Genomic DNA, 14,727 nt, shown 5'->3' on the forward strand with positions numbered 1-14,727 from the left:
GGAGTAGGGCAGTCCTTCAGACTCCTTACTCCTGGGAATAGCTTCTCCTCTCCAAAGGCAGGGCTGGCAGTCTCTTTAGTCACAGAGAGGAGGGGTTTGACCCCTGGAACCCAGTCGTTTTCCAAGCCTCCATTCCCCTTCACTGAAAAGGAAACTGACAACATATTGCTCCCAACCGGGAGCTAACCATCCAGCAAAACTTGAAATAACCCATTCCTCAACGGAACCAGCTAGGGTCAACCAACCCCTAACCTGTCTGTACACGGACAGAAAAAACAACACCCCTCTCGATGAAGGAAGCGGTCCCCATGCACAAAGGTGGGCAGGACTGCCCCACTCTGGACCACCGAGAAGGAAGGTTCACAGTAAGTGGAGACAAATCCATTCTCCGGTGGTCAAGGAGTGGGGCAGTCCTTCAGACTCCTTACTCCTGTGATGTGAAAAAGCTATACCCTCCAGGGTGGGTCCAACCGCTTCCCCATCTACAAGATGTGCTGTAAGACCCTATGGGTTGAAGGTAGCCTCTGCCGAGGCCATCCTGTCTATCCTATAGTGCCTCGTAAAGGAGTGCACTGATTTCCAGGTAGCTGCCTTGCAGACCACCTCCAGTGATGGGAAAGCCCTATAGGCTACCGAGGTGGCCACCCCTCTGAGGGAATGGGCCATAACCCGCTGGGGAGGCTCCAGACCCCTAGCCAAACATATGCACCCTCATATCCATCTACTTAGGGAGGAAGAAGAAACCTTCCTACCTAGGGACAATTTCCTGAAATAGACAAATAGGGAGTCAGTGCTCCTCATGTGCCTTGTCCTATCCAGGTAGAAATTTAGTGCCCTCCTCACATCCAGGCAATGCCATTCCTTTTCCTTCTGGCCTTGAGGGTTTGGGTAGAAAGAGGGAAGGACGTTATCCATGGACGTATGTCAGGCCGAATTGACCTCAGGGACAAAGGCTGGATCAGTACGGAGGACCACTCTGTCATTATGGAAGACACATAGTTCCTTGTCAATTGAGAGGGCTCTCAGTTCCGATACCCTCCATGCTGAAGTGATGCTCACCAGAAAGACTGTCTTGAAGGTCAGCTCCTTTAAGGCACATATTGCCATAGGCTCAAAGGGAGCCTTACACAGAGCCTTGAGGACTATGTTGAGGTTCCACGTTGGAAACCTATATGCCTACAGAGGATTCAAGAGGGACGTACCGCTTAGGAACCTTTTAACATAAGGGAACCTTTCCTAGTTACCCTGATGGCAGAGATAGCTGCCACCTGCCTCCTCAGGGTGCTTGTGCTAAGTCCTTTCTCCAACCCCTCTTGAAGGAAGGACAGGACCTCACTCACAGGTACCCTAAGAGGGTCCTGCCCCCTCCCTATGCCCCAAGAATGAAACACCTGCCACGTGTTATGATAGACTCTGTTGGTAGAACCCTTCCTGGCCACTAGCATGGTCTTAACCACCCCATGTGGGTAGCCTATTTCCGTCAATTGCTGCTGCTCAACCTCCAGGCTGTGAGACTTAATGATCCTGGCTGAGGATGAACCGCCACCCCCTGTGTCAGGAGATCCACCACTGGGGGCAAATGCCACGGTTTCCCCACCAACAGTCTCTTCAGATCTTGAAATCAGGCCCAACGGGGCCAAAATGGGGCCACTAGAATGATCTTTGCTTTTTGATCTATCACTCTTTGGACCACTCTTTGAATGACTTGAATCGGTGGGAAGGCATAAAGGCATATAGCAGTATCTTTGGCCACTCGAGATGTAGTGCATCTGTGCCCATTGCCAGAGGATTCTTTAGTCTTGATATGAAGTTTCTTGTTTGACGATTTTGTTCTGTGGCGAACAGGTCCACTATCACTGTCCCAAACACTGTCCTGTTGAGCATCCACTCTGACTGATCGACCCACTGCTGGCTCAGCCACAGTGTTCTCCCAACTTGCCACATGTATTGCCTTTATGGACAGGATGTGTCTCTGCCCACCTCACCAGTTGGCTTGCTTCCTTGTGCAGCCATCTGAAGCGTGTCCCACCTTGTCTGTTGACATAAGCCTTTGCTGTTAGGTTGTCTGTTCGGACCAACATGTGACTGCCTACTATTTCTCCCTGGAATTTCTCCAGAGCCATTCTAATTGCCCTTAGCTCCAGCAGATTCAGGACTTCAGGCCATAAGGAAGTGCCTGATACTGGTAATGGTCTCCGTGGTATGCGAATCGAAGAAACCTGTGATGAGCTTCCCAAAGCGGTATGTGTAGATAAACGTCTGGTAAGTATATGGATACCATATAGTCCCCTTTCTGTATGGAGGTCAGAATGGATTTCACCGTTTTCATCTTGAACTTTCTGGTAACTAACTGCTTGTTTAGCCTTTATAGGTCCAAAATCGCTCTTACATCCCCATTCTTCTTTGGTACAGTGAAGAAGAGTAAGTAGACCCTTTGAGATCTCTCTAGAAATGGGATTGATTCTATTGCCTTTATCTCGAGCAGATGGGCAATGGCCACTTCCAGTTGTCTGTGTTTCACTCTGGATCTGTTCTTTGGTAGCTCCATAAAACAGTTTGAAGGTAGTGACCAAAATTCCAGGGACTATCCTGTTATGATAGTGTCTAGAACCCATCTGTCCGTGACCGTCCTCAGCCATACTTGTGCAAACTGCTGAAAACGGCCCGATTCCTGTCTGTGTCCTCTTTCCAGCATAGTCATGCCTCGGGTCCTTTCTTCGTGTTCTTGCCATTGTGGGATTGCTTCGTGGAGAAAGACGATGATCTGCCATCTTTGGACTTGGGTTGCCACTTGCCTTTGTAAGATCTATTATTGCCATTTTTGTTCTCTCTTCCGGAGTCCCAAAAGGACTTACGATATCGTCTCGTCTTTCCTTCCCTCTTCTCTGAGGGAAGAACCTTCTTCTTATCCTTATCTTCAATAAGGTACCTTTCCAGGCCTTCTCCAAACAGGTTGGTACCTTTGAATGGAACTGCTGCCACTTTAGCCTGTGCTGAAGGATCCACATCCCAGCTCCTCAGCCAGGTGTTACGTCTTGCCGTAACACTGCAAGCCATGCTCCTGGCCGACTGTTGCACTGCATTCAGTGTAGCATCCACCGCAAAGGCCATGGCAAGAGCACGGAGGGGGAGCTTTGAACAAACCCCAGATTGGGAGGTATTTGTTCGCTATACCTAACAACCCTAGAACTCCCAGTTGGTCTCCCATCCAAGTTCTGGGTCTTTCTTCGCCTCCAAGCTTCAAGGTAAGCTAGCCTTGGGGGGGGGCGGGGGAGAAAGGATTGCCATGCTAGTGAAGGAGCTCTTCCCCATCCCCTTTTCTTCTCCAATGCCCCGGCCACCACAGTACCTTCCGTCTACCCCCTATAATCCATGCGGGGGATTTGGGTCAGCCTTGGGAAGGAGCCCTCCTGATCCCTTTCCCTGCTTACTGCACCATTGTGGACTGGGACTGGGAATCAGCCTCCCACATCTGTAAGAACAAGGAGCCGATTGTAGTCAGCAGGCGTGGGCTTTCTGGTGCAGCTGCGGCAGCCCTGCTGATGCTGGAGACTCTACCACTTTCCTCCTAGGCTCCCTATGGGTAGGGAGCGAAGGCTTGTCGACCAGTCCCCCACTCCTGGACTGGACGCACTAGCGGGAGTCTCATCAGCGTCGTGGTTCCCCGGGGTTCTCCCAAGTCCATCAACGACTTTCCAAAGGAAGCCACACTTCTCCCGTGGCTGTAAATGGCCAGAAGGAGGGGGGGGAACAGAGGAGCTATGAAGCTACCTGTTCATGCCCTTTGACTTCTAGTTTCTTCTTTCTTCCTTCTTCATCTAATTGCTGTGCTCCAATGGAGCACTGTCTGCAATGTCCTGCTCGGAAGGCAGGGCTGGAGAGACTGGGTTCCAGGGGACAAGCCCCTCCCCTCCGTGACGAAAGAGTCTGCTGGCCCTGCCTTTGGAGAGGAGGAGCTATTCCCAGGAGCAAGGAGTCTGAAGGACTGCCCCACTCCTGGACCACCAAAGAACAGGAATACTTCCCATCACGTTGAAGCTTAATAACATATGATTCTTTAAACCTTTATACAGTTTGTATTTTAATTGGATGTGAAATGTTAACAGTTTTAAACATTGGTATTTTACATGTTTGTTGTATTCTGTGGGTGTGCTTGAGACCATTGGTCATGTGAGCTAAATAAATAAAACTGAGAGATCTAAGTAAATCTACACAACTTGTGCGTTATTGGAGGAATAACCATGAATTTCACTACTTAAAGTAGTATAGGCTTCATAATTTTGTCAATGACATACTTCTGCCATAATCATTTTGCATTCCTACTATGCCTAAACAAGAAGAAGAAAACAGCATACCTGCTGGGATTCCTGGAGAAGCAAAATCAGTTCCATCCTTACAGATGCCAAACCTCCACCATGCGATCCGTGGAGGATGCAGTAACTTAGAAACATTCTCAAAAGTGACTGGTATTTCATAAGCCACTGTCTTCTCTGAGAATTTTCTTTCTGCTGTACTTTCAGCTGTTTGTCTGATGGTTCTTCAGCTATTCCACTTAATGAAGCTTCATCAACTACTGGGCTAATACCTGACTGAATGTCTTCTGCTTCTACACTATAGTCACAAGTTTTTTGAAGAGCTACCACTTCTCTTTCAAGCCAATGATAAAGCTGGTATCTTAATTTTCCACCATCTACCTCATAGCCAGTGGATAATGTACGGAGTTCCATGGTGAGAATCTTCAGGCATGCCCTAAATTTCAGCTGTGCTGAAATGATGTCTTGTGATAAACTTAAAGCATCATCATCAACAGCTTCACTGTAAGTTTCTGCATAGTTAGTACTAACTTTGTTTGGTTTCTCATGCACTGTTTTCTGCAAAGGTTTCATTTCAAGACAAGAATCTTCACTTTCCTCATCTTTATCACTATCCCACTTTACCTCCAAAGATTCATCTGGAAAGACCATACTTGGCTGACTCCAATCAAAAGAAAGTGCAGAGTTTGAATGTTTGTCTGAGAAGTCTGAAGATGATCCTAAACCATTTACTACTGGTTGTGACCAATCAATGCTGGGAGACTGGTCATCCATTGAGTCCATGGGCACTGGAGAATCAGATGAACTGCCTTTGCTAGTGTCTATTAAACTAGGTGTTTTCCCTAAAGTCCTGGACTTTTTGACTACTTTGGGCATCTTTGATAACACTTCTAAAGCCAACATGGGGCAACCAGTCTTTAAGTGAGCATATGCTGCAGTGAAGAACAATCTTCTTTCATCTAAATTGATTTCATCTGCTAGTCCATTTTCTCCAGTTACACAAATCCTTGTAGAAGATAAATCAGAAGAACCAAAATGACGTCTCAACAACAGAGGATGTGTCCTTAGATAATTATAAAAATTAAATACTGAAGGGTGACAATTTGAGATGTTTCCTTCATCTGTAAAAATACCACACAAGAGAATATAATGACATATTGGTCATAGTTCATCTACAATACACTCCTGACTGCTCTAAAATTACATAACCACATCGAGAATTCGTAGCAAGATGCATTCTCCAAATGGCTTTACGCTTGTAGGTTTAATACAACAGATGCTAGTTTTCAAAGAAACACAGCTAATACAAGTGACAACAAAGAGTAAGCACATGATCAGTCACCTGGATACATTTGAAATTCTGAGAATATATTCGATATTTGTTAATAACTCTGGTCCAAAACAAATTATGGTACAACACATAATGTTAATCCAAGTGATTAATACTAAACACAACTGACCAGCCAACTGAAGGTGTATATATATGGTTTTCTTATTTTGTATTCTGGGGGCCCTACAGAAGAAAAAAGTCCTCCAGCAAACAAAAAAGAACACACTAAACATAATTTGAATTCTAACTGAAAAAAATCACAGAAGTGATGGTAACTCTAATAGCCTTTTAAGGAAATGCTTAGCATTCAGTGCAACTGAGCCTCCATTTCATGAAAGGGGGGGGTGTCCCTGTTCCCCCAAAAGGAGGAAGGGAAAAACAGTATGGTCCCATACTTATTTGAATGAAGGATCACCTGGACTCTTTGAGATTAAAACCCCTCCCCATTATAAGGAGACAATGATAAAGACTGAAGAAAACAGCTGAACCTGAGGCCCACATTTTCACCCTATGTAGAATCCTGGAAGAAAATATAATTTGAAGCTCTGATTTCCAGAGAAATTCTTGCTACTATATGATAGTTGTGAACAGCAACAGATCCTACATGACCACACCCTTGTGAATTTATTTAGTTGAATGGTTACGAAGCATAAATATAAAATTGACTGTCCGCTAATATATCAGAGATTATTTTCAAACATGTATTAATTTTGAAGAGTATGTTTAAAATGCATTTTGACTTACCTCCCTCATTCAAAATGGGTTGACTTATAAGAGTATCAAGAGCATGGCTATAATCTTCCAAAATCCAATAAGCCATACTTCGAAGAAAAGGATCATTGTGTATGTTTAATGGACTTTCCTTGCTATGATGCCGGCCTCCCAGAATTCTTTTCTGGAGAATTGATTTATAGGTCCCAGATACTTCAAACTCTGATTCATAAAGTCTGGCTATTACAAGGGCCAACTGAATATCATGTAGCTTCTCTAGACAGACCTATTTGAAAGAAATGCAGGAGCAGCTTGTGAACAGAAGCAAACATCTCAATGAATTAACATACACTGGCGAACATATTTGGAATATGTATTTAGAATATGTATTGTATCAATGGATTAACATACACTGGTGAATATATTTAGAATATGTATTGTAGTTTCAAGTGACTTACCTCGACTGCATCTTTTAGGTGACCAGCCAGCAAGAAAAATGCTGCAGAATGTTCAAAACGTTGTTTTCCTAAAAGAGCAAAAGCGTTCTTCAGTGCTGCTTTGCGCCACCTGTCTTCAGTAAAATTGTGTCCAAAGAACTGTGTCATCTTAGTATCTCTTAAGGATCTGTAAATAAGTATTTTATATACATTATCAAATGAGGATGCATAATTGATTTGCTAAGCGTGCACCCACAAAATAATCTGGTATGTATGATCCTGCATTGATCAGTTGGTTGGACTAGATGGCCTGTATGGCCCCTTCCAACTCTGTGATTCTATTATTCTATGAAACTGCTTCTGAAAATTTCAAATGAAAGTCTCTGCCTAAACCAAGTATTTGCCATTAGCTGACTCCAGGACACCCACTAGGAACAGCCTGCAGTTTGGATATCGGCAAGCTGTTTACACCACTTTTCCCTTGGAGGGTACAGGGCTACAAAATGCCACCATAGTCAAAGGGACAACTAGCATAATATATGGATGAAGAAAAACAGGTAACTTACCTGTAACTGATGATCTTCGAGTGGTCATCTGTGCATTCACACCCCTGGGATATAGTGCACCTGTGCCGACCTTGATCGGTTCCTCTTGAAAGCAAAAGGGATTTCCGCGCCAGCCCCACCGCGCATGACCAAGGGAGGGGCATGACAATCCCGCCAGTAACTTCTGACCGCTGCCATTAGTCTCAGAGTAATAAAAAAGAGAGGACCGAAAGCAGAGGGGAAGGAGGGCGGGTGGTGTGAATGCACAGATGACCACTCTAAGGTCATCAGTTACAGGTAAGCAACCTGTTTATCTTCTTCGTGGTCTCTGTGCATCACACCTATGGGAGAATAGCAAGCAAAAAACAGGCCTACCTGGAGGAGGGAGCTGAAGGTCCTAGACTTGTGCCACCTGCAACACTGCCCATCCCATCATGGAACGTTGATGAAGATGCACATCCAGGGCATAATGCTTCACGAATGTGTGAGGGGTAGCCCAGGTTGCTGCTTGACAGATGTCAGTGAGCGACGAACCTCTCAGGAAGGCTGTGAACGTGGCTACTGTCCAGGTAGAGTGCACTTGGAGCAGGACCGGAAGTGGCCGTTTGGCCAGTAAGTAACATAGTTTGATGGTTTCCACAATCCAGTTGGATAGACGCTGCGAAGAGAGCTTCTTCCCCAGCACAGGTGTACTATAGGAGACAAACAAGGGTGGTGACTGATGGAATGACCTTGTTCTATCGAGGTAGAAGAGTCTGACTCTCTTGACGTCTAAAGTATGAAGATGGCGCTCCTTGTCGCTCGTAGGGGACGGGAAAAACGTCAGAAGAGCAATGTCAGCTTGCAAATGGAACTCGGAAACAACTTTGGGCAGGAAAGAGACATCTGGGGCCAAGGTGACACCATCATGGTGAAAAACCAAGTACGGAGAATCGAACAGAGTGCAGACAATTCGCTCACTCGTCTTGCTGAGGTAATGGCTACTAGGAAGGTAATCTTCCACGTGAGAAGCTGCAGACTAGGTGTGGCCATGGGCTCAAACGGTTTGCCCGTTAATCTGGACAGTACTAGAGGGAAGTCCCAGGAGGGAGTCAGCCCACGAGCCAGAGGAAAGAAGTGAGTGAGGCCCTTCAGAAACTGCTTTGTTTGCGGGTGAGAAAAAACAGAATGGCCGTCCACTGCAGGATGATTGGCGGAAATGGCAGCTAAATAGACTTTTAAGGAGGAGCAACTAAGACCCAAGTCCAGGCGGGTCAACAAGAATCCGAAAATTACCCTCAAGTCCATAGGGGGCGGTGGTAAACCCAACATCTCAAGGTAAGACAGGAATTTATTCTACTTCCCTTCATAGGAAGCACATGTAGCTGGCTTCTGACAGTTCAACAGAACAACGTCTATCCTGTTTTTGAGCTGTGCTAGGGGATCCTCCACGCCGTATGTTTGAGGTGTGGTACATCATGGTGAAGCACTCTGCCCTCCTGAGCCAGGAGGAGATCTGGTGCCAGTGGGAAATGTATGAAGGTGTCCTGGGACATGTGAAGTAGAGTTGGGAACCAGTGCTGACGTGGCCACCGTGGCACCACGAGGATGCACTTCATGATTTTGCTTAGCACTTTGGTAAGTAGAGGAATTGATGGGAACAGATACATGTGCCTGTGGGACCATGGGAAAAGAAGGCTGTCCCCCAAGGACAGTGGGTTCTGTCCTGCCCTGGTACAGAACAGATGACACTTGGTGTTCTGACACATCACAAACACATCTATTTCTGGGCGACCCCATCTGTGGAAAATTGGTTGGAGGTAAGCCCAGTTGAGTTCCCACTCGTGGAGGGATGTGCCTCCCCTGCTCAGAAAGTCCGCATGCACATTGAGCCATCCTGGCAGGTGAGCAGCAATGATGAACACGCCTCAAAATTGACACTCGGTCCAAATCTCCAGGGCCAGTCGACAAAGTCCCCTGGACACTGTCCTGCCTTGCCTGCTCCGGTAGCATAGTGCGGTGGTGTTGTCTGTAAGGATTGCCACCATATGGTGAGCCACAAGGTGGTGAAAGGCCTTAGGGCATACTGGATGGTGAGCAGTTCCAGGAAGTTGATGTGTTTGTGGGCCACATGAAGTCCCCATTTGGCGCCCACACACACACCTTGGAGGTGAGCCCCCCATCCCCACAGGGATGCATCCGTGGTTAGGGTCATTTCGGGGCTGGGTGCAAGAAATGAGGCTCCCTGAAGGAGGTTGTCTGGAGTTTCCCACCACTGTAGGGAATTCAGCACTTACACAGGTAGCATGAACCATTGAGATTGGAGCTGCTACTGTGGATAGAAACGTTTGAGGAACCACAGCTGAAATGGTTTCATCTGTAGTCTGGCGAAGACAAGTACCGCTGTGGTGGCGGCCATCAGACCCAAGAGCCATTGGATCTGCTTTGCCGACGCATATCACTGTGTACTTATTAGATTGATGAGAGTGATAATGTCTCCTGCCCTTTTGGGAGAAAGGCTAGGTAGATAGTCGAATCCAAAATTGCTCCGATAAACTGGACTCTTAATGAAGGAAGGAGCATTGACTTTTTTAGATTCACCTTCAGGCCCAATGCACCAAGGGTGACCAGCGTTGAATCGATATGGTTGAGCAGCGTCTCTCTGGAGCTTGTTACCAACAACCAATCGTCTATATACGGAAAGATCCGTACACTCTGGAAACGGAGGTATGCTGCAATAACAATAATCATTTCTATAAAGACTCTGGGCACTGTTGAGAATCCAAAAGGGAGGGCTTTGTACTGAAAATGGCCTTTCGTGACTGCAAAATGCAAAAATTTCCTGTGAGATGGGTGGATAGGTATATGAAAATATGTGTCTTGCATGTCCAGGGTTACCATCCGGACACCTTCACTGAGAATGGGGAGAATGCTTTGTAATGTTGTCATTCAGAATTGCTGATAGGAGATAAACCGGTTGAGTCCCCTGAGGTCCATAATAGGACAGAGGTCGCCATCTTTTTTGGGGACCATAAAATAACGGGAGTAAAACCTGTGTTGACGTGCTGTTGGGACTGGTTCTATAGCTTTTTTTTTTTTTTTTTAAAGAAGGTTCTGGATTTCTTTAAGGAACGTACTGGATGGTGGGGTAATTATGAAGTTGGGGGCCTCGGGAATCTGGATAAACTCTATGGGGTACCCTTTTTCGATGATGGAGATTCGCTGCCAGGCAGCCAGGTAGGAAGACAGGTGGGTGGGGGTGGGATGACAGGAATCAAAGGCTCTGCTTGGGAGCTTTCAGGGTCTTAGCCCTAGACTGAGTGGCGGATGAGAATTTTGGTTTTGCCCATAAGGGTGGGAAGACACAGTGGGTGAGTGTTGTCACTGTGTTTCTGGGGATGAGTTAAGAGAAGATCTGTGGGACCATGGCTTGTTCCAGGATTTCGCTTTGGATAATTTAGGAGCCAACGTGACCCCTAAATTCCGTGACATCTTTATACTTTTGTTTGGGTCTTGCAGGACCATATCAGTCATGGCACTGAAGAGGCCCTCACCCTTGAATGGGAGGTCTTCAGTGAGAGCCCTGTCCTGTGGTAAGGCAGTAGAACGCAACCAGGCATGTCATCAGAGGGTAACTGCTGAAGTCAGTGTTTTGGCGGCCACATCCAGTGTGTGCTTAGCTGCATTGAGCTGGTGCTTAGCCAAAAGCATTCCCTCCTTTTGAATCCTGCAAGCCTGATGGTTAGAGTCCTCAGGGAGGGCTGCAATAAATTTGGACATCTGCTCCCAGAGAGCAAACTGATATCTACCCATACATGCAGTATAGTTTGAAGTCTTGATGCCAAGTGCTCCAGCAGAATAAAAATTTCTTCCAAACGAATCAATTTTCCTCCCTTCTTTCTCAGAAGGGGTGGAATGACTGCGTCTGCCTTTGGAAGAACAGGTGACTGCGATGGAATTAGGTTTAGGGTGGGTGAATAAAAATTCAGCGCCTTGCTCCTGCACCTTATACATATGATCTACTCTCCGACTCGAGATGGGGTACATGCAGGATGAGACCATGGGATTTTAGCTGTCTGAAGCAGGACTGACGTCATCAGTAAGGCTATTGGGGTAGAGGTGTCCATCTGTACGATATTGAACACGGAGTCCGTTATGGTAGGCGGGGGTTGTACCATAGACAGAGTCAATGTGTTTGCCATCCGTTTGATAAACTCCCCATAAGATTTGAGATCCTCTGATGGAGAAATTGGAAGATCATTGCCCACTTGTGGAGGTGGAGACGGTTCCATCTGACAGTCGGGGTTTTCATCTCCTGATTGGGAGGAGGTTTCGGAAGAGATGGAATGTTCAGACAGTTCGGAAAAGGAAACAGGCAACATTGGTGTCGATGGGTCCGGGTTCAATGGCCCTTTAAACTTGGGAACTATCGGAGGTGGTGGTTTTGGAGGTTTGCCCATCGGCCTCAATGATCGAGGCTGCACAAACCCTGGCGTCGGTGGAGGATCTCAATACCGAGAGAGCTTTGTAGTAGACTGAGAGTCCCAATCCACTGGTTGGGGTGGGAACCACAGCATGTCACTCAAGAATGGACAGGCCTCATACATGTATTGCCATTGCTGCTGATCCCAAGGGGGTGGCGGTGGATGGATCGATGCCGATGGCCATTCTCAATCATCGGGTTGGAACGGTGAAGGACGGACAAAGGTGTTGGCACCACGGTCGGAGTGTAAGCTTTCGACACTGGAAGACTGGGAGATTTGCATCAAGTCCATATCATGCTTAGAGTCAGTAAGCTGGATAGGATGCAGCGAAGGCGACCGCGGTACACCTTGTGGCTGCTCTCTGCTCGAGGTGTCAAGCAAAGCAGCCCCCGCAAGATTCGATTTCGTGGCCCTGCGAGGGGTCAGCGGAGTTTGCATAGGGGGAGGCTTCTTATGGTTATTGTGCTTGACTGGCCAATTGTCCTTGCCCTCCCTGCATTTTTGGGGCTTCGGACTGAGATGTCTGGGCCGAGCATTTCAGGATTCGGCGGTCGACATCTGAGTTAGTCGGTATCGGGGACAATGCAGCCTTCAATGCCAAGGCGGCAGTCAACATTGACACATGCCCAGAAGTGTTCTGTGATGACATCAGTAAAAGCGATAACTCCGAAAGCGCAATGCAAAGTCTAGCAGCTCTGTACTTTCTCGTCTGCTTCGAGAACGTCACACCATGTACATAAGAGTCCACTCAATGTGATTCCCCAAGGCACAGAAGGCAAAGCGAGTGTCTGTCTGGGGGAGCAATTTTACTACTGCACTTGAGGCACCGTTTAAAGAAACCCCACCTCTTGGCCATAGGCTGGGAGGGGGGGGGGACACGTGGTCTATGAAAAAGATACCAAACGATAAAGTCCAAAAAAAAACCAAACAAAATGAATTTGTAGTAACAATGTCCTTTCACTTAGGAAAAAAACCCAAGAAAAAAGCAAATAAACTTTGAAGAAAAAGAGGACTAGGCCCTAAAGCCAATTTTTTTACCAACCGAAGCAGAGAAGATCCTACGAGCACGGTGGTCAGAAGAGAACTGGTGGCCAACTAAATTTAATGCGAGCTCTGGCCAAAGTTTACAGAGGTCGTGTCTGAACACAGTTCCAGTGATGGAGACGAGACTGGTGTTTTTCCAAAACAAATTGTCTTTTACTGAGCAGTATCAAAGTCACATACACACAAAATAATCAGTCTCACATTCGCATACACTCAAGATTCCTTTGGAATTACAGCAACATATCAAAAATAGTTTCTTATTTACTTAAAGGTAGGTAGGACAATCGGTTTATACTCGCCTGTTCCAGAAGTCTTGTCTGTTGCAATGTAAGAATAGGGGAGAAAGTAATACCTAGGGGTTTTAACTAAATCACACTTGCTAGAACCAGCCAGCAAGCATGGACCTCTTTGGCTGCAGTCCAAGAGATCTTAAAGTAGACAAAGGGATTGTTGGATAGAAAGCTGGACCTTATGGATGGTAAAGAAGATAGAGGTCGTGGAGAAGGGAGGTGGCTAGCAAAGATCTAGGGTTTGGCCTTTACTTTTATAGTTGAATCTCCAGGTGGGTGGCACCTTGCCAAACTGTACTCCCACCTACTTACAAGTCCATCCCAGGACTTCCCTCATTGGTGCATGTAGAAAATGGGCAGGTATTCTATGGGTTGGGACAATATTTGAAATTCTACACTCTATCTCATGGAACACCATCTGGCCAGGTGTGAAGTCTCGGCTTCCTGTGCCCTCTTTGAAGTACCGATGAATCTTGGCTTTACCAGGTGAACAAGGTTCCATCAACAGGAAATGGCAATTCAGATACAGATCAGGTCCATGTTCTGTGTGACATCTAGTCTCTTCAGCAATGGGGGCATTTCTTCTTCTTGGTTGTTGTCTCTGCCCACAATGGCTAACATGTGCTTCTCCTTCCCATAAGGCTTTGAGCTGAATGTGTACAAGCTACATTAACATGAAATGCAGGCAAGTGTTCCCTATGTGAATTCTCTCTCACAGTAGGTGATGCAAACAGCTTCCTCTAGGCCCATGGTATACAGGTGTGTGCACAGTCCATGTGTTGCGTGTGTAAGCAGATATAAAACCATAAATTAGTCCATTTCTCAACACGTGCCCCTCCCTTGGTCATACGCAGTGGGGCCGGTGCATGACTGGGGAGCGGGCACGAAAATCCCTTTCGCTTTCAAGAGGAACTGATTGAGGTCGGTGCAGGCACACTATATCCTAGAGGTGTGATGCACAGAGACCACGAAGAAGATAGCAGATGGTACCTTAACAGGATACTTGGTGAATGTCTTATAATGATGGGGCAAATTCAGAACAGGATATTCCCGGGTTGCAAAATCAGAAACCTATTATGAATCAGAATTTATGAGGGTGAAAGTGGGTAGAAGAGGCTAAATGTGGGGGGAAGAAGCCCTCCCTCCCTGCATACCAGAGGCCCCTGTACCAAAGCACCAAACGCAGCCTGCCACCCCCCTGGAGCACCACTCCAGAAGGGCATCACCAGAGGTGTTGGAGCCTCCTTCCCCTGCTCCATCCACAGGGCCCTCCCAAGGCAAGAGATTTTAGCACTGCCCAGAAACCAGGAATGAGTCTTTGCAGAGTACTCTCCTGCTGCCTTAGGTAAACCCCTGTCTGGTGGCTCCCAGCCCAGCGTCAGAAAGCAGCTGTGCCTTGTCCCACCTGCTCCAAGTGTGGGCCCCATTTCCAGGCCACCCTGTGGAAACATTTCTACACCTTCCCCAGTGATCCCTATGTGGTGGGTTGCCAAGTGTGCCATGCCCACGTCCCGAGGGGCACAATCCCCAACACCTGTCTCCCTCTGTCCTTCACAGACACCTGCAAATGGTGCACCCCACTTTGTTGCCACTG

General features: G+C 46.9%; 1 protein-coding gene across 1 annotated transcript in view; it reads right to left on the reverse strand.

Moving 5' to 3' along the window:
• DMXL1 (Dmx like 1) overlaps window positions 1-14,727 on the reverse strand; it is a 157,746-nt gene that overhangs the window by 67,492 nt on the left and 75,527 nt on the right. The window contains exons 22-24 of the mRNA XM_015424996.1: window positions 6,813-6,978; window positions 6,388-6,640; window positions 4,356-5,434 (exon numbers count right to left, since the gene is read on the reverse strand). Of these exons, the coding sequence (XP_015280482.1) occupies window positions 4,356-5,434; window positions 6,388-6,640; window positions 6,813-6,978 (1,498 nt within the window). The remainder of the gene's footprint in view (window positions 1-4,355; window positions 5,435-6,387; window positions 6,641-6,812; window positions 6,979-14,727) is intronic.

This window comes from Gekko japonicus, unplaced genomic scaffold (assembly GCF_001447785.1).
Source record: "Gekko japonicus isolate JY-2015 unplaced genomic scaffold, Gekko_japonicus_V1.1 scaffold2135, whole genome shotgun sequence".
In the NCBI taxonomy this organism is placed as follows: Eukaryota; Metazoa; Chordata; class Lepidosauria; order Squamata; family Gekkonidae; genus Gekko; species Gekko japonicus.